The sequence below is a fragment of the Citrus clementina genome, unplaced genomic scaffold (genome assembly GCF_000493195.1).
Source record: "Citrus clementina cultivar Clemenules unplaced genomic scaffold, Citrus_clementina_v1.0 scaffold_3, whole genome shotgun sequence".
Lineage (NCBI taxonomy): Eukaryota > Viridiplantae > Streptophyta > Magnoliopsida > Sapindales > Rutaceae > Citrus > Citrus x clementina.
In genome coordinates, this window is record NW_006262339.1 from 49146719 (window position 1) to 49171383 (window position 24665).

The 24665-nt window shown below is 36.4% G+C and overlaps 3 protein-coding genes across 5 annotated transcripts; 1 reads left to right on the forward strand and 2 right to left on the reverse strand.

Moving 5' to 3' along the window:
• Positions 1-60: 60 nt before the first annotated feature.
• Positions 61-2603, reverse strand: LOC18047253 (transcription factor MYB41). The gene is made up of 3 exons (XM_006445025.2): positions 1746-2603; positions 1270-1399; positions 61-1047 (listed from the first exon to the last, which is right to left on the reverse strand). The coding sequence occupies exons 1-3, from the start codon at positions 1876-1878 to the stop codon at positions 372-374; spliced, it is 939 nt and encodes a 312-aa protein (XP_006445088.1). The 5' UTR covers positions 1879-2603; the 3' UTR covers positions 61-371.
• Positions 2604-10708: 8105 nt separating this feature from the next.
• LOC18047254 (DEAD-box ATP-dependent RNA helicase 8) lies at positions 10709-16737 on the reverse strand. Its single transcript, XM_006445026.2, has 10 exons — positions 15962-16737; positions 15684-15744; positions 14433-14667; positions 13676-13914; positions 12905-13156; positions 12632-12812; positions 12127-12215; positions 11964-12037; positions 11699-11821; positions 10709-11142 (listed from the first exon to the last, which is right to left on the reverse strand). The coding sequence occupies exons 1-9, from the start codon at positions 16234-16236 to the stop codon at positions 11743-11745; spliced, it is 1485 nt and encodes a 494-aa protein (XP_006445089.1). The 5' UTR covers positions 16237-16737; the 3' UTR covers positions 10709-11142; positions 11699-11742.
• Positions 16738-21548: 4811 nt separating this feature from the next.
• On the forward strand, positions 21549-24638 carry LOC18047027 (zinc finger HIT domain-containing protein 2). 3 transcript variants are annotated; one of them, XM_024188113.1, is made up of 6 exons: positions 21549-21646; positions 21738-21828; positions 22394-22466; positions 22944-23097; positions 23337-23387; positions 23621-24629. In XM_024188113.1, exons 2-6 carry the CDS (start codon positions 21749-21751, stop codon positions 24496-24498), a joined length of 1236 nt encoding a protein of 411 aa, XP_024043881.1. In that variant the 5' UTR covers positions 21549-21646; positions 21738-21748; the 3' UTR covers positions 24499-24629. The 3 variants fall into 3 exon arrangements, with proteins under 3 accessions (XP_024043881.1, XP_006445091.1, XP_024043882.1); XM_006445028.2 differs by having other exon boundaries at positions 21549-21828; positions 23621-24630; XM_024188114.1 differs by lacking the exon at positions 21549-21646 and having other exon boundaries at positions 21805-21828; positions 22394-22541; positions 23621-24638.
• Positions 24639-24665: the final 27 nt, after the last annotated feature.

Genomic DNA, 24665 nt, shown 5'->3' on the forward strand with positions numbered 1-24665 from the left:
GTTCTTATGAAAGCAGGCCAAAAGGAAATGAAACCGTATCTACAAAACTTGAATGCAAAATTGACAGATGCAAAACCGAAATTCTACTGAATAATAAGTATCATACAGAATAAGTATTTGCATATCTAATTGATAGGTTCAAACCGGGTTAGGGAACTTATATATCTTCTATACATGCCAAATAAACTGGGTTTCCGGTTAAACCTATTGATGGTACATTAAATCCTCTAAAACCTACCCAGTTGAAAGAAACTACACCTCTTAACCACCACAAAATTCTCATTTCTCCACTTTTTAACTTCATAACTCATAAGGTTCTGATGCCAAAATTCAAGATCAAAAGTTAAGCAACACCCAACGAAACAGCTTGCTTAGAGTGGGCAGATCAATGAGTCTCCAGTGAACATTGCAGAAGAAGCAAAATAGTTATCTTCTAAGAAACTCATATCATTGTTAATGGGAAAATCTAACAGCAATTGCAGAGAAGAGTCTGAAGAATCCTGCAAGTCATTGGAACTCGAGGTATCAGACCCTGCAACCATATCCTCGGTGCATGACTTAGAGCTCTTGCATTCTGTATCTTCATTTTGATTGCTTGGCGTAGCAGAGGACCCTGCTAAGTTGTGTCCGATCTCCGTTGAGACCGCTGAAACTGATCCACATTTTGTGGAAGAAGAAACCTGAGAATTCGGGCTTTGACATGCAGTTTTCACTCCCTTATTGAACTTCCTGAACGATTCTCCAACCTCAGAATTCCACATGCGAAGAAAATGATCAGAATCAGTCTTTCCCATAGATGGTGTATTGAAGAGTAAGGATTCCCTGGAAAGCCTAGCTTCGGCTTCAAGCCTAGCACTCTCCCACTGTGCCATGTGGCGGGTGGTCGGAGTTGCAGGCGCTTTGATGGCTGGTCCAGAAGAGCTGAAGGGCTCATGAGTTTGTGGATCAAGACCCATGAGGAGCATCCGCTTCTTCAGGTGGGTGTTCCACAAGTTCTTGATCTCGTTATCAGTTCTTCCAGGGAGCTGAGAGGCAATGGCAGCCCACCTGAAATCCATGCATATTAGAGTTATTTCTACAGCCCAAAATGTCAAACAAACCAAAAACTAACGCAACCACGGTGTCGGGCTCAAGCATAATCGATCACGAATGGAATTTTGCCTCCCTAGAGCCAGAAGTTTAAAAAACTAAAGTTTCTTATGAATGAAAATGATCCAAAACGTAATTGAATATAGCAATTTAAAAAAGCCCAGCAGCAGGAAAGAGGACCTGTTTCCAAGAATGCCATGAAGCTGAATGACAAGCTTCTCTTCCTCTTCGGTAAAGGGGCCGCGCTTTATGTCTGGCCTAAGATAATTTGTCCACCTAAGCCGGCAACTCTTGCCACAGCGGAGAAGTCCTATAAAAGCAGAAAGATCATACTAGAACTCTAAAACAGTTAATAGAAATTTTTTACCTAATCAGTCCTCAGAACATGATTAAAATTTTCAGTTATATTATATATCAGCCAAGTGGGATGTTTTATGATATCACAAAATCAAAAATAGCATCACAGAGACTTTTTAACTTTCCTCATGTCCCTCAAATTCTTCGCATCCCAGCACTCAACATAGATCCATAAGACAGCACTTTATGTTTAACCATTGACAAAGCAAAAGGAAAAAGAAAAGTGTCTCTTTTCGTTCTAATGGCTTTTTAACCGAAAGAGAGAAAGAACGAATGAAAGATGAGAGTCAGAGTGAGACCTGCGAGCTTAGGAAGAGAACGCCAGCTGCCATGGCCATTCCGCTTGATGTATTCAACAAGAATCTCATCTTCTTCCGGAGCCCACGGCCCTTTCTTCAAACCCTTCTTATCACAACACGGTGTCCTTCCCATCTCTATCTCTTGTTCACTATCAATGCTCAACGACCACCACCAACAGTAGCACCACCCAATGAACAGATAAAAGCAAACCCTTCAATCTTTAAAGCTCAGCTCACAGTTTGGTTGTGATTTGTGAAGCAAGCAAGTTACACACTAGTAACAGAGAAAAAAGGGCATTAAATGCTGCTACGGTATTTATCTAGGGAAAATCGAAAGTGAAAATTATTATCTGTTTATTGATTGTTGTTCTCATAAATACGTGGGTGCAAGCCAAGAGCATTAGAGCAGAGAGATGGGACGCTCAGCGAGGTTTAAGCTGGCTTTGCAATAAATATAGGGGGGTGTGTGTGTGTATCTACATATATGGATGGAGGGATGTATTTATGTTGACAATTACACGCATTGAGAAATTGAATCATCATTGAGCGCAAGGAAGAAACTTGTACAAACAGTAAAGAGAGTTAATGGGAGGGGTTTCGTTTATGGGGTTTTTCAGAAGCACAGAAGCAATAAAGACGAGAGAAAATGATGCAGTGAAGTTTGAAAGCGAAATGCATTAATGGCGGATTCTCATAAGCTAAGACAAAGAGAGGAACAATTTATGAAGAAAGAGAGAGTTATCGCTATGACAGTGACTTTCACCGTACGGACACACATATGGTGAGAATCGGGTGTATCGCTTATGGCCGTTGATACGTCGGAGTTTATTCATGGCAGAGTCACAGTGATGAATAATAAAAAAATTTATTATAATTCATTATTTCACGTGTGTGATTAAAATTCGTATTTTATTGTAGATAAATTCTAATATAGCCGAACCAATCACTTATTTATTTCGATTTTCTCTCTCTTTGGTGAGCCCTACTTAGTTCTCAAGAAAATAAATAATGGAATAGCATTAATGACCATGAAACTACTTCACATTGAGTTTTTTTTTTTTTTCATTTATTTTTCGTTTGTTTAATAAGAGAAAATAAATAAATCTACTAAATTCAGTAATGATTTAGTGAGGCACGTTGTCTAAGTTACACTTGTTTCAACAGCGTTTATGTGAAAAAATATTATGGAATTAGTAACGTGTTTGGTTACTTGTAAGATCATTCTTGTACAAAATGAACAATGCTTCTATTTCATAAAATGCTGGAATTTGAAAACTGAGACGGGCTTTGATTTGAGGATCGGACTACAGTATAACTGTGGTACCATGTCACAATTGCATCAGTCGTTGAATTTATTTAAATGAGTGAAGTCTATTTAAATAGATAAAAATCTAACGATAGGGTATAATTGTGCCACGATAACACAGTTGCACTATAATTTTATCCTTGATTTGATTAAAAAAAAAAAAAAAAAAAACTGAGGCCAGCGCAGCTCCGCCCTTGTGGCGTGGGTTTCAGTATCAGTGTTTGTGTAAGAAGTAAGAGAAGTTATTACTGAGTTCAAAATTTTGGTAAGACGCGAGTGAGGAGCGTGGTCCAATCCAATGATGACATGTCATCAATCATATGTTGGCGCGTGGTCAACCCTCTTCTCCTGACCTGATGCCATGTTGGCATGGAGAGGGCAAAGAGTTAAAGAAATTTCCAAGTAAAGCAATGCTATTGGCTCTTGGCTATTGGCCACAGTCTAGTTAATCAGGAAATTAGTCAAGCCTCATAAATGCAGTCAATGGCAAGGTCAAAAATATCCGAAATGAGTTGAAATTGATGAGTCGGTGATTTTTTTGACCGGTAGCTGTTTCTGCTTCGATCATTTATTTATTATTGGACCTCTGTTTGTGCTCCCTCCAGTTTTGTAGGTTATTTATGCTTTTGGATACGTGATGAGGTCATCTGTCGGTTTAAATTCATGAACTTGGGATAATTTAAGTATCGAAATTCTTAATATTATTGATATCTTACTGTTCTTATTTTTTTTTTATATTTATGAATTTTTCTGAGTTATACTGATTGTAGTTTATAACAAGTCCTTTTCAATAAGTCTATAAATAAATTTTATTTATTTATAAATAACATTAACTATAATCTTAAAAAATCTTATTATTATTACGACAATTCTTATCTTACGTACATATAAAATATATCTTTTTTATATAGTTATCGGCCAAGAAAAGCACCATTGCTACAGATAATATTGAATTCCTTGGTATGATCATTAAAGATGGACACTACCAGCCAGGAAAGCACATTGCCCAAGAATTGCTTCACTTTCCAGATCAGCAACTTTCCAAAAGGCAAATCCAACAGTTTCTCGGCATTATCAATTACATCCGTGATTTCCTCCCACATGTGGACCATCACACTCATCATCTCTCAGCTTTATTGAAAAAGCAGCCCCCAGAGTGGAATGCTGACCACACACGTGCTGTCACTACTCTCAAGCAGATTGCGCAAAATCCGCCTCCTTTAAAGTTGATTACTGATGGCAAGCGCATATTACAGACAGACGCAAGTGATGAATCATGGGGTGCCATCCTCCTCGAAGAACTCAATGACAAGGAACACTTTATCGCTTACGCTAGTGGACATTTTTCTGACACACAGAAGCACTACCATAGCGTGTTTAAAGAAATCTTAGCGGTAAAGAATGGCATCAAAAAGTTTGAGTATCATCTGATTGGATACCATTTTCTCATCCGAATGGACAGCTCAGCCTTCCCCAATATCTTTCATTTCAAAGGTAAAACTGTTCCCGAAAAAATGTTACTCAGATTAAAAGATTGGTTTTCCAAATATGACTTTTCAGTCAAGCATATAAAGGGATCCCAGAACCTCATCCCTGATATGCTCTCCAGACTCTCCAAACCACAAGACCCTCTCACCCTGTTTTCCACCACCTACCATTTTCCAATTATCTCCATGGCTACCTCACTACCCTCAGAAGCTCTTACCAAGAAAACTTTTCCCTTCAACAAAACCTTCTCTTCTGTTTTCGCCATCCAAGAATTTGCTAGAAAAGCTCTCTTTCGCTTTTTCATGAAAGCCTACCTTGTCACCGACCCTTTTCCTTTTTCCACTTTCCACCCAGAAAATCTGTTCCTTACTGGTTTAACCCTTGATCCGGCCAGGGACACCACTGAAGACGTGTTATGGTACATCTGGTGCCTAACAGTCCTTTACGCAACCAAGTTAGTCCTCCCCATTTCTCCCACTCTGGACCACCTCCTTAATCCAGATAACGCCACCTCCCTTACCTGGACCCTACTTGAATGGTTCTCCCCCATCCCATGGTGGAGAAAGAAACTGCAACAACTGTCTGAAATTTACAACCTTGACCGTATGCCTGCCCCTGAAGCACAAATGTTCACATCAGTTTTTATTATTCACAGGCCATACTTCCAACATCCAGACACCCATCTCTTTTGGACTCAAGATCAGGTATATGAATGGTTCACTGCACCACATATAGCTGTGATTGAAAATGACATACAAGACGTCCTGCACAATTACCTTTGCCAATTAAACCACCAACCTCCGCCACTTAAAGATATCTCTCACACCTCCTTAGGTCCACAACATGACCTTCTCATGATACCCACTCCATCTGCCATATCTAAACCTAAGTCCACTGGCATCATCATCAAAGAAGAACGACCAGACTACACTGACTTCCTTTATCAAGACTCACAAGATCCATGGGAAGATTTTCTTCCTCTGAGCCAACACCTCCACCAGTTTCCCCAACCAACAATGGATGAACCTGGCCCCTCCGTACCAGGACCCTCAACCCAATCTTCCAAACGACCAGCTCAACCATCCAAAGTTGACAAAGCCACCCAAACTTCCCCTAAGTATACTCCGAAGTGTACTCCCAGAGACTATAATTGCCCTTATCCACCATGCCGTGGTCCCTCCTGTAAGCATCCAAAGCTCTCCAAAACTTTCTTCCAAAAGCATCCTCACTCTGGTGATACGGACCCAGATGAGACCGAAAGCTCATCCGAAGACGAGTACATGAATCTCCGCTCTCCATAAAGTAGTTTGTCTTGTTGCTTTCAATAAAGTAGTTTGTCTTGTTGTCATAATGATGTTTCGCTTTATGTTTGCATAATTATTAAAGTTTGCTTTTACTTTAATACTTTTGTCCAAGTCATGCTTTAATTATTAAAGCACTTTTGTCTTTTGTAATAATTAAAGTTGTGCAATTATGTAAAAGATAGGGGTCCTGTCCTATCTTATCTTTTGCTTTTACTTTTGAAAACGATAGGGGTCCTGTCCTATCTTCTCAAGAATCCTCCCCTATATAAAGGATTCTCCCCTTGCTTGTAAGATATAGAAGTTTGAAAGAAATAAACTCGTGTTTTCTCTTACACCATGAATCCCTAAAACTCTTCTCTCTCTCTGCAAATGAAGTCCTAAGAAAGAAAAAGAATAAAGAATTAAATTTGTTCATTTTGAAAACCTAAGGAAGTATGCTCTGCACTTGCCTTTTCTAAGGATCCTGTGCATCAGAAAACTTTTGATCATTTCTTATCTGGTTTGGTACCCTGTTTTAGACTAAAGGAAAGTCTGTTTTGGGTTGTATAACCTGAGAAAAATGTTTTAAAGGTTTTTGATTACAGAGGTATATCGGCTGGAAACCCGAGCTTGCGGACTACTGGTCCAAAGAACAGTTTTAACTGTTGTAGTTCTGGTATAACAACGCCACGTACTTCACCATAACTAACAACGCCACGTACTTCACCATAACTGGTTTACTTTTCTCAAAAATGCCCAGATCTTTTCCAAATTTGATTTAAAATCTGGTTTTTGGCAACTCGGCATTGAACCCTCCTGTCCCATGTCACCACTATGACCCTAAACCACCATCAGATCCTCCACCTCCACCGGCTCCATTACCCATCTACCGAAAAGAACTCACATGGATTGCAAAGCATTGCAAATCTGAGATTCCATCATCAATCTCAAATCCCACACCACCACTGGCTTGTATGATGTTCTCATCTACTTCATCCGACTATTCTTCCTCTTTTCCTTCTTTAGACACCCACACAGATTCTCAACGAAATGTTGTGTCCAAACCCTTTGTCCCTTCACCAATTACCTCATCTGGCCACCTAGAACCTCCCAAACCTTTTGAATCAGTCCTCAACTGGCAAACCCAAAATGCTAGAGCACAGAATGATACTTTGGTCAATATCAATTCCAAAGTTGAGAAAATCAGTTTACGAACTGAACAGCTTGAGACAAAGGTTGACTCCATCTCTGCACAGATGCAGCAGATCCACCAAAATCTCCAGTCCAGAATTGGCCAACTCGATTCAGAGTTACGAGCCATGCTAGCCCACAGATACAATGGTCCCGAATTTGACCAAAAAGAAAGGGAAATCAGGCGATTAAGAGCTGAACTTGCTCAGATTGAATCTGAAAAACAGAGACCTACCCTTTTCACCAGTTCACCTCCTATTCCTTCTATCGGTCCAACTTACCATCCTTTTGCCTCTATGCTCTCTCCTATTAAACAATATGACCCTTCCAAGTTATTTGGCATGACTCATACTCTTTTCAGAGACAATCCTTTGCCACTGCCACCTAAACCTAAACCCAAACCTAGACCGCAGCCTCGACCTCCCCCTCTTCATCCTTCCTCTCTGACCATCCCTGGCCAACCATCTCCTACTTTTATACCGACATCACCACCAGCTCCTTTATCAGTCCCTGCCCAATCAAAAGATAAAGAACCCTTGAACCAATTTACTGCTCACACAGTCGCCCACTCTTCTACCACGGACGATCAAACTTCTGATTCAAATCTAGCTGTTTCAGATAGCCATACCGAAACCGACTCAGAATCTTCAGCATCCACCAGTGACTCTGAAAAGTCCTATGCTGATATTACCAAAATCCTGATGGCTCAACCTGATCAAGGCCAAACCTCTCATACAGAACCATATGTTGATATTCCCTCCGAAGTTGAAGACGAAATGCCTGAATCTTCTGCCACAAACCAACCTTCTCCAGCCCAGCCCAATCCACCTAGTCAAAAATCGTCAAATGGTCCATGGTTCACATTTGATGATCTTCCATCTCATAAATGGCGTGACCGACTCAATGAAATGTCTGCCTGGATTGACCTGCAGATGCTAAGAACAGGAGCAACAACTCAATCAGTCCTTAGAGAATTTGCTACTCGTTTTACGGGTGCTCTAAGAGATTGGTTTGATTCGTTAGGACAATATCGCCAGTTACAGTTTGTTGACCTTCCAGAAGTTTCAAGTGCTCTTGCTGTACTTCATGATCAATTCCTTGGCGACCCTTCTGCAGTCTTTGAAGCTGCCAGACGAGACTACCTCAACATGAAATGCTGCTCCCTCAATGCTAAGGATCTTGACTTCCATTATAAGCGAATGTCCCTGCTGTTCTATAAGCTTAATGGATTCAATGAGCCGACATTAAAGCATGTCTTTCTGGCTTCCCTCCCCGAAGAACTCCAACCTGACATCCAGAGACAACTTACAGCATCCAATCTTTCCCTAGACAACATCTCCCTTGGCAAAATCTTCCAGCTTGCCAAAACCTGCCTTGACAAACTTTGCGAGCAAAAACAGTTTTTCAAAGAACTGTTGAAAGACAAAGAACCTTTCCGCAGTGCTTGCAAAAAGCCTTATTTACAGATCAAATGCCACAAGAAAAAGGATTGCGATTGCAGTTCAAAGAAAAAACGGCATTTTCGGAAATTCAAAACTCCAGAATTTTCATCCAAACCTCGCAGATCCCGAAAGCCCTACCGGTTCTTCAGAAAGAAATCTTCCTCCTCCAGAGAATTCAAACGAAAGCAATCAAGCAGATGTTTCATCTACAAGAGAAAAGGCCACTATGCCAAAGATTGTCCCAACAAAAGAGAAAAGGCCATCCGGTTGGTTGAACATCTTCAAGCAACCACAGACTACTCTCCTGCCAAAGATGAATTAATTCTCAAGGCTACCCAACAAGATGAACCCAACGATGAAACAGTGTTCGCACTACAAAAATTATTTATATAAAAAAGATATATTTTATATGTACGTAAGATAAGAATTGTCGTAATAATAATAAGATTTTTTAAGATTATAGTTAATGTTATTTATAAATAAATTATATATATATATATATATGAGATCCACGTATTATTTATTTATGTGAGGGAGATATATCTAAGATAGGGGATCCTATCCTATTATTACTATTATTATATCTCCATCGGCGACCTGGATTTTAAGTGCAGCCAATTTAATGCGGTACATGACTCATGATGATCTTTTCTTTCAAACACAGTGACCCGTGTTCCTTGCATGACAGGCAATCTGAAAGTTGGACTGAGGGGGGGATTTGACAGACATAGGCTATTGAATGACGAGCAGAGCATGAATAGTAGTGTACAGTGTATAGATCCAAATCTTTAACCGCAGCCCATCTTTAACATCTCTGCTCTCTAATAACTGTAGTAGAAAGGCCAACTAAAATTTAGATAATTATCCGCATACTATTTATTTTTTCATATTTTTTTTAAATACATAATTTTTAATTTTTTTTACTGAATTCTAATTAAAATTATATTATTTTACATATGTACACTTATGTCTTCAAACTATTAAGAGAACTAACAAAATATTATATAAATAATTTTTTTATCCCTAAATATAAAAAAGACAATTATTCACTGATTTTTTTTTCATATTTTTTAAAAAATATATAATTCTTAATTTTTTTTATTAAATTCTACTTGAAATTATATTATTTTTTACCTATTCACTTTTATCTTCAAATAATATTATTGTGAAATGATAATTTTACTCTTATAATATCAGTAAAATTTTAATAGTATTATAACAGAAATGGACCAGTGAAAAAAAATATTAACTTCAAGTAAACTATTGTAAATATATATATATATATATATATATATATATATATATATATATTTTAAAAAAAATTATAAAAAACAGATAGCCAGTGGATAATTACCTAAATTCATTTAAGGAGGCCGAGCTATTAACACCAATCAAAGATCTCTGACACCCTTTTTGAATTTATTTCTTAAAATGCCCCATCTCAATTTATAAATACCAAACTATGTATTAAAATCAATCGTCTTTGTCCTCAAATTTCCTCCTAAATATGGTATTTATTTTAAGCTTTTATTTACAAATCCATGCAAATTTTAAAATCTTAAATTATTTTCTTCTTATTACATAATTTTCATCTCCATAATTCATCATTCTTATAAGTTTCTCAGAAAAAAAAAAAAACATTAAGACACAAATACAAATTATGAAATGAGAGTGAGCGTAAGACTTGGTTAAAAGAACAATCCATTTAAATCTTTAAGTAAATTTTCATTGAATACCCAAAAAAAAAATTTATTTATCTTTGACTATTATGTAATTTTAATTGAATAGGGATTTGACAAGAAATTTAGAGTTGGGGTCAAAAGACCAACTCATTTACTTGAAAGTGAATGTCTTCAGCCGGCTCAGAACCAGAACCCATTAGAATCCATGATTTTCTCCATTCATAAGAACCCAATAAACGTAAGATCCAAGTTTTGAACGTGAGAGTCACATTTCACAGTAGTTTTAAACTCAAGCTATGATAAGGAAGGCAAGACTTATTACCGCAGCACTTTTGGAAAAATAAATTAAAAATAAAAATAAAAACACACACAGCATGCCTCACAACACTAATTCCACAAGACAAGACGGCAATTATGTAATTAAATGCTTCATTTACCATGGATCACCACAAGACTGCATTGCTGTAGATAGCTTTGCATCTCTTACCAGACTAATTGTCTTGAATCTGTCGCTACCAGGAAAAATAAGGTGGTAGCCAAGACCTCGGAGCCAGAACACGAGTAATCACAGTTGCTCAAACAGAGTGCAGTTGGACTCCTTTATTTTTATTGTTCTTGCGAGAGTGAACTAAGAAAATGCACCAAGGAATTTTAAAGATGTTCAAAAGAAAAAAGGCGAATTTTTTGCAAAGTACAACCTCCAAATTCAGCAGTAAATCATACTAGAACATGGGCATACAAGTACCAAACCAGTCCATCCATGAAAGCAAACGCAGCTGTGAACTGGACCCAGCTTCTATCTGGGATTTATAAACCGTTCTAAAACTCTTCTACAATCCTGATAAATATTTAGAACTATGAAAATCCAGAAACCAAGAGAGAAAAAGGATCCAGGGTTAATCGCACAGCACCAGCTGCAAGTCTTCCACCAACACACATAACCAGTTCATAAAATGCTTCCTCAGCTGCAGAGCCAAGTGCCTTGAATCAACAGCCTCAGGAATCCTAAAAAATATCAATTAGCATACATCATCAGATTAACACATCATTAGCATAGTCAAAATATAAAATTGCATACAAATTTCTTGTTAATTTCTATTAGGTCACATACTGTATTAGAGCTAAAACCGAAAAGCCAAAGGCAAGTAAAACATTGTGGTAACAGAACTTCTATCCTTCTCTTCTGATCAAATTTATTAAATTAATAATTATGTAAACTCTACAAAGTTAAAAAAGTTCCAAATTGAAACAGTTTTCGCCACATGTAAGTTGCACTAAAATACTTCCCACTGCCATAAGAGTTAAATGCGGGTATGAAAATTGTTCTATTGACACTTCAATAACATCTAAATAAAGATGTTCTTGAACAATTTGCTTCTCAGAAAGCATGCATCACACACACGAAAAGACTGATATCAAAAGTTTCTGCAAAAATATCATTCTGGAGATTCAATCACGTCAAAAAACCAATAATCTGAAGACAAGCATATACACTATTATGTTCAATACAATAACTTTACACAAAAACAAATGCTGTAGATTATCATTTGTTAACACTCACCATTGCTACCACCATTGGCTATATAGCAAGATACCGGCCATAAATCACCTGCAGTAAATTGCCTGATCAATATGCGGAGGTATCTGCTTAATTTCAGTCCCGAGTTCTTGCTCAATCCTATACCTGTTTGGGTAAAGATGGTATCGAATCAGTAAGAGTACAAGTACAAGCTTGCTTAACCTCACAGATAAATAAGAATGACAATATAGCACAAGCACACAACATATGGCAAATAAAGACTATAAGGAAGAGCAAAGGAGTATACAAGTTGAAGCGGTCCTCGTAAGTAATCAAATTCACAGCTAATCCAAGGTGTCCAAACCTTCCAGATCGACCAACCTGTCCGTGAAACAAATATACATAAGCATTGAACACATAAACTGCAAATTTGGCAATGAGAGAGAGAAAGATAACTGTATCCAACATACTCTGTGCAGATATGTCTCCGAGTTCTTAGGAAAATCAAAGTTAATGACAACATTCACTGCTTGAATGTCTATACCCCTCGTAAATAGGTCTGCATCAAGTATTGATCATCATTAGAATCTAATAAAACACATTCAATAAGTTAAATTAACTATCTTACAAGCAACCAAGCTTATTTTCCACCCAGCAGAGATACTTCGTCATGACCAAACTTTCAAATTTCAATTGCCATTCACTCTTCACCATCAGAAGCTACTGCTAAACCATTTACATGTTAAAAGATTAAATTTCTAAAATTCAAGCTTTAAAAATATCAAATGGCATACCTCAAGCTCTTTCAAAGTTAAACAGGTGCAAAATCTACAGAAACAAACTTCAAATAGTTTTGGGAAACCATACACCCTTAAGCATCTCAAAAAAGAAATCAACATCAAAATTATTTTCCTATTAAATCTTATTTTTCCTATTTCCTACATTTTACAGGAGGAAGTCATGAAATTAACATACCAGTACAAACAAGATTCCTGCATGCACCATTGCGGAAGTCATGAAATACTCTGTTGCGATGGTCTTGCAGCATCTTTGCATGGATATAAAAACAAGAGTACCCAAGTTCTGTAATTTTCTTGGCAAGGAGTTCAACCCGATTCACCGAATTGCAGAAAATGATAGATTGATTAATTTGCAACTGAAAATTCACCCAATATGGTATCCAATTAAATATCATAATGATACCACAAAAAAGAGGAAATATGAATAACAATTAAAATGAGATCAAACCTTAGAGAAAAGTGTGTTGAGGCAGTGGACTTTCTGCCTTTCTTCAACAAAAGCATAGTATTGGGTAATTCCCTTGAGAGTAAGCTCATCCATCAGATTAATAACATATGGTTTTTGTAGGTATTTATCTTTAAAGTCCTTGACGGTAACAGGGAAAGTAGCTGAAAACATTAAAATTTGACGATTTGCAGGAAGAAAACGAATAAGCTGCTCTACTGAAGGTTGGAACTCTGGTGACAAAAGCTTATCAGCCTGAAAGAAAATGCATGTAACATCAGATTCTTGATGCGGATAAAATCAAAGCAGAGCAGAGCTTATATAGCAACAGTTACATAAGCGCGAAGAATTATACTCAATCCTCATAATTTCATCACAACTCAAACCCAGACCTCACCACTAAAATATGGAATGTAGATGTACCTGCGGAAGGGATGCCATTACTTTCAATGAATTTAATGGTATGTACCCAGGAAAGGGGTGCCAATACTGTTAAGGAATTTAATAGCAGCTAAAGAGTGGAAAAAAGTATATATTTCATGAATTTATTCTCAGTAGCATTAAAAATATTGGCTGAATCTATTGGAGAATTGCAAAAGAAAGAACCATAGGACCACTAAAATGCCCCCAGAAAATGATAATATCATTCTCTCCTTCTCTATAACGGTTGTCCAGTTTTCTATGTAAGTGCAAAAAGGAGAACAAATTATCATCAAATTGGGCCGGATTTAGTTACACCCATATGTACACTGCATTGAAATTTCAAGCATTTACCTCATCCATAACAAGCATTGAACAATCTTTCAAAATGCAAACACCCTTCTTAGAAAGATCTAGTATTCTTCCAGGAGTTCCAACAAGCAAATGAACAGGTTGATACAAACGCATAATATCATCCTTAAGACTGGTTCCACCAGTGGTAACCATGACTTGAATATTCAAATGCTTCCCCAGCTCCTTACAGACTTGGGATGTCTGAAGAGCCAACTCTCTTGTTGGAACAAGGATAACAACTGCACCAAGAAAGTATCAAATAAAGTAAACAAAATGGGACGGAACAAGTGCTGATCATTGCTGATTACAATCTGAATGATGTAGAAGAAATTGTGCTATAACAACTTTGAGCGAGGACAGATAACTAGGAATACAACCAACTTGAAACTTAGTGCCAACATAAAAATCAGCACAAGTAGTTACTAATTGTTGGGCTCCAGAAACGTGTTGAGAGGGATAAAGTCCCTCCACTTTCAAAGTAAGAAATAATATAAATTCTATTTATGGCCCAAATGCCTGCACTTATGCAGTATGTTTCCTCATTAACCCATGTTTCCCAATCTATATTAACTGCTGCAAAATATCGAAAGCAATTGATGTACCTACAATGTTCTCTTGATTGGAAAAGTACTTCAGTAGATATGATAAAAAAGGGGTTATTCTAATGTCATTAAACTTAAACATCAAAATAGCCATTATTATTTGACCAGGCCCACAATTGCCAAAACTATAAAATAAGCCATGTCAGAAACCAAACCTTGAATCACATTGTTATCTTGGTCAATCTTTTCCAATGCTGGAATGCAGAAGGCAGCTGTCTTCCCGGTACCATTCTTAGCTCTGGCAAGAATATCGCTACCCGTTAAAGCAATAGGAATACTTTCTTCCTGAATAGGTGATGGCCTTTCAAACCCTTTTTCAAATATTCCCATAAGTAGCTCACGTTTAAGAAAATAGTCCTCAAATTCATTTCCTTTTGTGGCCGTAACATCCTGGGAAGCAAACAAGAAGTGGGGTCAAATAAAATGTTATAAAAAATGGCAGCATCTTATGATAAATTAAGCAGTCGAACTAACTGAAAACAAGAAGAGACAAAATTACCAGACTTTTAAGAATATTTTCAAACAAGCATTGAGTAAAACAGCTCCTTGAATTTCCATGAATATAAAAGGTTCTCTCATTCATTAATAGTTTATGTATATCCAGGCCAGCCGCATGGGTTGTATAACACCATTTAATGCAGTAATGATTTCTCTCACCCATATAAAACAATCCATTTATGCGTGCAAGAAAGGACGTGTACCAATACAATCACATTTAGTGTCAACTAAAAGAATAGTAATAATAAAGACAAAATAAATAAATCCCCTACATCAGTGGTAGCGCGAAAAATCCCCTAAATCAGTGGTAGCGCGTTCAGCATATTGACCCCCTCTCGAGCACCCAAGAAAACTGGGAACGAGGGGTGAGGTGATGTATTCCACCACATCCTTTTGGCTATGCATGTAACTTGATTACTACGATAAGTTCATTAATCAAAAGAGTGATAAAAAGCAAGGCCATATCTCAGGTACTGTTTTTAAGATCAATGTAAAGATAACTGATAAAGAGACTTGATAATGTAGTTTCTTAAAGTCAAACTTGTAACATACAGACAGCATCATGTGGCGACAATGTGAAATCATCATAATGAATTGATCTTTTTCAAAAATAAGTTGCAATCAATACTCGTCCATCTGTGCATACTGATAACCACAACAGTCAAAATCCCCTAACCAATATAAGCATTTAGAACCCGAATTGCAATCAGTCGCTCATCCATGTTTTAATGGTTATTCACAACAGTGAAAATCCCTCATGTGCCAATCCAGAACAAAAGGTAGAAAATTAAAAGGAACCTTGCACAAAGCAAGGCCCATCAAATTCTTCTAATACAACAACACTTGTGGACAAAATAATGCAAAAGATCAATCACACTACCATAAACAAGTATCAATGATAGGCATACCTCAGTTCTGTAGCGTGTATCAGCGGGTGGTATCTTTAGCCGTGCCTTCCAATCTTGGGAACTAGTATGAGAAAAGAAACATTTAGATTACCTTTGAAATAAAAAAAATTACAAAAATTATACATATGCATACAAAACCTAGCAAGACATTATAACACATTGAATATATCATTATGATATTTATTTCCCATGAAAAAATCAACTATCTCATGAAGCATGAACGACCTAGACATGCATCTTCTCAAACAATTTTATATGAATGTAACACGAAGACAGACCTCGGGTCGACGGCAGCTTCGGACTGTACGGTCTTCTCGACCTCATCAACAATGGAGGAATCAGCGCCAGGAAAATTGTTCCGCCGTAGCCACTGCTGCTGTTGTTGTTGTTGCTGCTGCTGCTGAAATTGCTGGTTGTGGTAATGGTTCTGAAGAAAATTCCGCTGCACGTACTGTTGCTGAGGGCGGCTCGACTGAAAGCTAGGGTTAGACGCGTTAACGCCGCCGCGGCCGCTGCCGATCCCCGGTGGATACCTCCCTCTACTATTATTCATCACCACTAAACAAACAGGAAAAAAACCCTAACTACAAAACTATTCGATACAAAACCAGCAATAAAAGCCAATTCTAGGGTTGGGTTGACGAATGAAAGCCTTAAAAGTGGCCAAAATAGGGAAAAAAAAAGTGTGTATTGACAGGTAAAGAGCTAGGGTTTCGTTGTTACAGGGCGAGATCGTAAAATTGGAGAAAATCGGAAGCCGTTTATGTACGGATCTGGGGGCGAATCTCGAAAAATGGTGTGGCTTTTTTGAACGGGCAAGTGACTGAAATGAAACGATTTGGTCTCTCGATTTTCTTTTTTCTTTTTCTTTTACAATTTTTGAATTTTATTTTTCTTTCTTTAGGTGGAGGAGAGTGAAGGAGCAAGTCGATTCATGGCTTTATTTTTCGATTTGATCGATCTGTTTTGCGCTTGGTTGAAACTCCAAAAATGACCAACAACAACTCACACCGTCCTTAGGGCGTCAATCGTTTCTCGATGAATCGTTAATTTGCTTAAATGGCCCCTTTCGTTCTATTATTGATACAAAGCCACCGACTTTTCTCTGCTTTTACGTGTGAGTATTTTATTAATTATTATTATTTTAACTTACCGTCAAAAAATAGGGAAATTGGGTCATTTTGTTATACTGGACAACCAATTTTGTAGTGGAAATTTTGATTAATATTTATTGTTGAAGGCATCAATTACTCATTGCTGAACATTATATTTATTTTAAATTTTTTAACAATAATAATAATAATAATAATAATAAATCATTTCATGTTCGTTGAACTTCTTTTTCTTTCAAATTTAGTAATCTTTATTTGTGAAATAATCTTTGGATCGTTTTTCAAAAGCATGTGTTGCTATAGGAACCCGATGAATCCGAAGCACTCATATTATTGTTTTTCTAATCCAAGACCATTGCTATTTCGCAAGGTTTAGAGAAAACTTTTATCATTTTTCTCTTAATGTCAATTTTTCGTAAGGAATTTAATAAATGCCTCTTATTTAATTATCATGTCTTTCGCTTAGTCCTAAGTGATGCATAGACAATTTACATTAAGATGCTATAATTGATTATATTTTTGTTCTATTTTTGAAACAATTGCATAGAAAAATTTATTTGGTGCATGGTTAGAAAAAAAAAAGGTACATATTTTTAATTAAAAATTTATTGAAATTTAGATTGAACTTTGTAAATAAATCAAGTGAAATTTTTGATTGAATACAATAAATAAATTAAGTAAAAGTTTGATGCTTTGATTAATTAGATTGGCAAAAGGATATCTCTTACCACATAAAACACTAAAATAATACTCACGACCCCATGATTAAAGATTAAAGCAAACATTTTATATGGAATAATTTTATGTGTCAATGATACGAGCTAACGTGTGATGGTGATGGAATTCATTTATTCTTATAATATCCCATATCATCATTCGATATTATTTTACATACAAGTAAAAGCTTATTCAGTCTTTATATTTTGAGATTGGTGTTTATTTAGTTCATATATTTTCAAAAAATATTTTAAAATATCTCTGCCGTTGAATTATTAACATCCCTACTATTATTTTTTTATTCATTTTGACTTATTTTTACAATATTACCCTCTTATAATAAATTTTGTGGACATTAATAAAAATATTAAATTATTAATTTAATCCTAAAAAATAAAATAGAAACAAAAATAATATATATTAATTTTTGGATAACACTATGTTGAGTAGTTAATATGTTCTTTTTTATTAATGTCCAAAAAGATTGGAAATTTAATTTTTTTACAATATCTTTTTGGACATATGTGAGCTTCCACAAAAAATAAAATATATTCTTTTTGCTTTTATTTTATTTTTTGAGGTTAAAATGATAATTTAATTTTTTTATTAATGTAAAAAAGAAGAAACATTATTGTAAGAGGCTAACATTGTAAAAGCAAACCAAAAGAAAAAAACAACTAGCGGCAGGTGTGTCAATAATTAAAATGCATTGATGTTTTGAGGTACTTTTAAAAATATAAAAACAAAAAAAAACACTAATCTCATAATATATAGACTAAACGTGTATTCACCCTAACAATTATTCATAAAAACATTATAAATTGAGCATAGCAAGTTTTTATTAGTCAATTTATAATGAATGGATGTTAATTTGGTTTAATTGATGAGATTAAAATTTGTGTTAGAAGATTTAAAGTTACTAATAATTATTAACTTTAGGTGTCTAGAAAGAAAATCTTTTCAAAATAATGATTATACGCCATCTATTTTAAATCGTTAAATGCAAAACAGTTATAACTCATTATCACATCGACGTAAAGAAATAATTCTTAAACTTAAATAAAACCTTATTATATGTGATTAAAGTGGCAAAACTTGGAGATGTATGATTTAAATAAAACTTGTTATGTTCAATTGAAGTTATTATTGCCTTCTGGAGGTTCTTGAAACTTTAAGGAGTAATTTGATTTAATTGTTCATCTTATTTAAGTCAAAAGTAAGGTAAGAAATTTAAAAAATTGATTTGCCTTTGCTCACTTTCCTACCTTTCAAAAAATAAAATATAAAAATGAAGTTGCAGAGCTGGGGAGATGTATAACCACTCAAGTAAAGTCTGAAGGTCCAGCTGAGTTTCCAAGATTTTGAAGGATATAGATACAATTGTTAAAAGATTTGGGTGAGAAGAATAAAATTCTCTTTTACAAAAGGGCCAGAAACGGGTATGGATCATTATTGAGTGATTTTCGAGGACGGTTGTAGGACCCGAGAAAATCTAATGCCGCCGGTTCCATTATTTTTCTCTTTTTGAAAAGGATAGGAGAAAAAATAAAAATAAAAATTTATCCCAAGGCCAATCTTTATTTTTGAAGTTGCCTTTTTCCCTTTTTTTTTTTAAACGAAAAAAGCTATTTTCTAAAAGAAGAAAAATAAAAATTGCTGACTAGTGATCAACAAATGTTTATGTTAAGACGTTTCTCGACAAAGCTTATGATAATTTTACTCAAACAAAAGAGAAGCTGAAGCTTATGATGGTAAACATTGACATTGCACCATAAATCACAAAACATAAAGCATCAAATGTTTGAGATATATAAATTGCATGAATAATGTGCATCACAGATGATACAACATGCAATGCATGAAGACAGCATAGGCACTTGACCAAGTTCCTCAGATTTGAGATCAGCAAAGGCCCCAGGAGTGTCAACAAATGTAATGATAGGAAACCCATTATGATCAGCATATTTTATCATGTGCAGGGCCTTCCCATAGCTGATGGCAGACAGAGCAAACATTGCTAGTGCTGGGAATGGATTTTAGCAGGAGTTTGGAATAGGAAATATGAGGGACACATGTCACACATCTCTGTTATATTTTTTCACGTTCTATTCAGAAGGAAAAAAAAAAGAAAAAAAAAAGAAAGGACAATTTCATGCATAATGCTCAACAAAAATGCTCAAAGATTATGCATATTCAAAGAAAGATCCTTAAACATACCCATGAGGAGTTGGCATGGCAAAGTTGCGAAAAATGTTTTCCTTCGTGTTCCTGCCTTTCTGATGACCAATAAACGTGTAGCTCTTACCATCCATTCTTCCAATACCAGTTGCAATTGCGAAATCACTGTAGTCCACAGGATCTCCATGGAGTTCCACCCATTATAAGATGAAGAAAACAGAGTGAGAAATAGTACTTTCCACCGTGTAAGAACAAATAGTTATAAGCAGTGATTCTAGTAATCAACTACCTTCTCTGTGATATCTAATACGTGATCAAGAGAAGTTGGTCTGTTCGGATGTCGAGCAATGCTTCGGCGTTGAATGGGTGTCAAGTGTGCATACAAATCCTTCAAGGCCTGAATATCAATGTCAAGGTCTGAATAGAAATCTTTAGCGACATTATGTTGAGTGCATAATGTGACTGATTAAGAGAGGGCATTAATCAGGTAATTTACCAATCCAATGAATGAGAACAGCAGCTCCAACAGCAACAAGTGTAAAAGCAAAATTCTGTAATAACATCCATTGATATGGAAATGAAATATACCTGCTGGTATTTGATTTCCAGAGCTCCAGTTTGGTCACTAAAATCAAGACCAGCATCATCAGCCATTTGACGTACCTGCACAAGATTGATTGAACGAAACCGAAAATATAGAAAGAGTCTTCAAAGTCTGAGTTTAGGATTCAAGACAGGCTCACTTCAGTAATCTTCTTCTCCATATCAACCAAAGGCCTCTCAAATGGAAGAGTCACAGGTTTCAGTTTCTCCTCTTGAGGCTTGAAGTAAGATAGGTAAGTCAAGTGTCCACTGGAGATATTTGTATTCATATCATCTGGTCAGTTGGGTAATTATGCTTCTTCCCCTTCTTACTCTTTGCAGAACAGGAAACCTGTCTCCTCTTCCAACTCTGGACCCTTCCAATCCGTTTGACCAATGCCCGTTCAACCGTCTAAATGAGGTTCTACGAAAATGGCTAGAAAAAGTGCTTGCCAAAATAAGATTTTGACCCCAAATCCAATCACCGCCTCCATTTGCTCCTCCACAGTTTCCAGCTATCAATGATAACCTGCTCATTCTCAACACTCAACGCAATATGAAGATATTCAATTTTATGTATGATGATGCTTCATGTGCCACGTACCTGCATTTGACATAAAAGACTTCCAAATTAAAATCTAATAGCAATAAGTTTTTAAAGTAGAAAATCTTATCAACTCAATGTCAAAAGCTCAAGTATCTATTTGTTGATGAAAAATATTCAAAAACATCATCTTTGCAGCAGCATCAGAATTTTCTTAACTGAAACCAATGGCTTAACTGATTTATAAACATTCTAAGAGATCATAATATGTCAAGCACACTTTCTAGAAGGTTTCTCGGCAGCTAAACGGAGAAGGTAATAAATGGAAGAGATAATATAATTACCAGGTGATTTGATTACGCTAAATTTTCCGTTTTGAGATATAATGAAACTCATGCGCTCAGAGCTATGCTTTCTGTTAACGAGTTTTCCGGGAGAAGCAGAAGTATCAATCAGATTAGCAAAGAATTATATTGACAAGAAGAAGCTTGGAGACCAACGGTCCAGATATTTTGCATTGCCGCGCGAAAACGTTTTCAGGAAACAGACATAAAGTCCGTGGTGGATTGGTTTCTGACTTTCTTGTAAGGCCCCACCAGCATTCTATTTGTACGTGGCGAGACAATTAGCTTAATCAATTGGGTGAATATGGGCCTGGCCCAATTTCAGAATTGTAGCAGTCCAAAGCCCAAATTGAAATTTGCCGCGCTGTAGGCCTGTAGCTGTAGAAAGTAGAAGCTAGAACGTTCTTCTCCAAGACGACAATCCCAGTGCCGGTGGCCTCTGTCGTCCGACGCTCAAATTCTTCAACTTAACTCAAGACTCTCAGAGTTTGTTAATTGACTTTTTTAAATTGAAACCCTAATATCTGAAACATTTGAATTATAAATCCAAAAGTAACCTCGGAAGCACTTTGTTTAGATTGATTGAAGATGGCTGAGCCAATCCTAACCTCTGACAAACCTTCGAGTTCGTCCTCATTGAATCCTCCTTCTCGAATAATCTGCCACGTGTATGTTTTTCTATAAATCTCGAGCTTCATTTTTCTTCTTTTGGTGATTTTATTTTATTTTATTTGTTGAAAGGGGTGATTTTTAGTTTAATCATGCTAAAGTTGTTTATTTTGTAATTAAATTTGATGCTCAGTTTGGTTGCTTTTATGTTCGTTGATTTTAAGATCACTGTTGTCAATGTGTTAGTGCAATTTTGGTTTTCCGAAATTCATGTAACTGGAGCATGCTATGCGTTTATAAGTAGACTGTTTATTGCTTGAAAGACGAATAGATGCTTTTATGCTCGTTGATTTAACATCACTGTTGCCAAAATGTTAATGCAATTTTGATTTTCTGAAATTCATTTAACTGGAGCATGTTGTCAATTGTTGTACCTTTATAAGCAGAGGCTGTTTATTGCTTGAAAGACGAATAGTGTAAAATGTTAAGAAATCGTAGTTATGTAAAATCCTACTTTTTGACAATTGCAGTGTCTTTGGTCTTTGTTTTACTTGTTATGTTGGTTTAAATTGATGAATTCTCTTCTCTTCGTGTTAGTTTGATATTTTCCCCTCCATTGTGCAGGTGTCAGAAGCAATTTTCGCAGTATACTTGCCCTCGATGTAATTCGCGATATTGTTCCCTTAAGTGCTATCAGGTAGGCAGAATCTTATTCTAGGAGTACCAGATTTTAACGAATGTTATGTTGTTGACGAACAGGCAAATCATAAGGGTAGGTGAAGGATCAAATTTGAAAGTCAAAAGCTTGATTTATCATTTTTCTCAAATTTACTAGTTTTGTATTATGCCTTTTGATATCCGTAATTGTTTATAGTTATGGATTACTACAGCATGTTCATAATTATATGCATCCTGTACAAGGTTGATATTAGTCAGACATAAGCAACTCTGCTTCAACTATGAGATATTTTACCATTGTTTAGCAGCCTGGTGCTTTGTGTTTTAAAGTTTTTCTTCCATATATTTGTCAGGGAAAAAGTGAGACATAAAAGATCAATTATAATTTGAATGTCTTCCTAGTGGTCCTTATCTTTCTCAAGCGCTAAGGGAATTAGTATATTATGTTTATGTTCATATGTTGAAAATCTTTCCATGGTTCTCTTTTGCTGTATAGTCTCATAGTCGACGTTGTACTGAATCCTTCATGAGAGATAATGTGGTTGAAGAGATGCGGCGGATGCAATCTGATGATGAAACTAAAAGGAAAATGGTGGATATTTTGAAGCGATTCCATTCAGAAGAGGAAATGGATAGCATGGATGAAGATGGTATGTTGTTATTTAGTTCATTGTTAATCTTTTCTTTGATTAATACTTGTATCAAATCTTGTTGGTTTTGTTCCTTATGTATCTGTTATCATTGTTAGAGGGTTTGTACAAATAGAAGCTTTTGTTATTACCTTTTTACTTATGTGGAATGTCCTGTAATTCTTAAGAATATATTTGTACTGGTGTTGGAATATATGAGATACAATGATCAGCTCACTGCTCAAAATGCACTGTGGCAGGTTCAACAGAATCAACACTATCTGAGGAGACAATGCAAAAGATTTTGTCTGGTATGCTCCACGATAACTTTCACTAGATTTCACTAGATTTCACAAAATGTTTCCTTTCAGTTTGTTCTCCTATCAGTCAGTTCTAATTGTATGTGGCACATAAACAGATTGCAGCACTCCGTAGGTTGTAGTTGGAGTGCGAAGATTGATTACATCTTGTGGAGTCTGGTGATGGATGGATTCCAAGCTATACCCTGAAGCTGATATGAGTTGTTCCTTTTCACTCTATGCAGGTGGTGAAGTCAATTTTGATGATTTATCTGCAGATGAGAAGAAGCGGTTTTTAAGAGCCGTGGCATCTGGAGAACTGAGCAGAATGATTGAGCCATGGGATCCTTGGTGGCTGAAGCCTTCTGCCAGAACGATTTCTCTCAGCAAGCAAGGAACTCAACTTGTCCAACCTCTTGCTTGGCATGATTCATCAGCACCACCTGAAGATGATCTAGAAAGTAACCAATCAAGTGAAATTCCACCTGGTCCTGAGGCCCCACTACCTCCAATCAGCAAGCTTAGTTCTACAGAGCCGTCTCCCCTTCTAGTTGTTCACCTGGTCGACATTATATTAAGCTACTGTTTGACGCTTCGTCTCTACAATGGAGATTGGCAATCAGATGCGATAGGATCAGCAATGATGGTTTTGAGTGTGTCCTCTGTCTTGGGGCAAGGTGGACAGCCTGAAAGTGTGCAGGAGGTTCTGTCTTACTGCTTGGAGCAAACCTGCAGCTCGTACAAAGACATGGGTGGGTTACAGCTTGGATTGACTGTTCTTGATGATACGATAAGCCTAGTCTCGCTGGGAAGTTCTGCTTTAATCTGTGCACTTTGTGATCTCCAGAGGATGATTCAGGGGGGAGAGAGGGAGCTAAAATTAGAGAAGACGAAAAAGTCAAGAAAGGTAGAAATGAAGAACAAGCTGAAGCCTGCTGAGAGGAAAATTTATTTCATAATGTGTTGGGTGCATGAACAGCCTGGAGAAGTCTGGTCCTCTGCAGCAGCCCTCCTAAGGGCAGAAAAAATATCATGCATAGAATGTGGAGGCAGTAAAAGTTCTGTCAAAAGAGAGGATAAAGTAGAATCCAAGAGCAAAGTTTTGATCGAGGAAATGAAATGAATTGTAACAATTGTTCATTGATTTGTTATTCTTCTTACAATTTATGTGTTCGTGCTTTTTTGAGAGTACATGTTGATGATCGTAATGCCGGTTACAATGAACCAAATGTTTACACATAATCGTAATGCCGGTTACAATAAACCAAGAGAAATATTTGACTTGTCCTT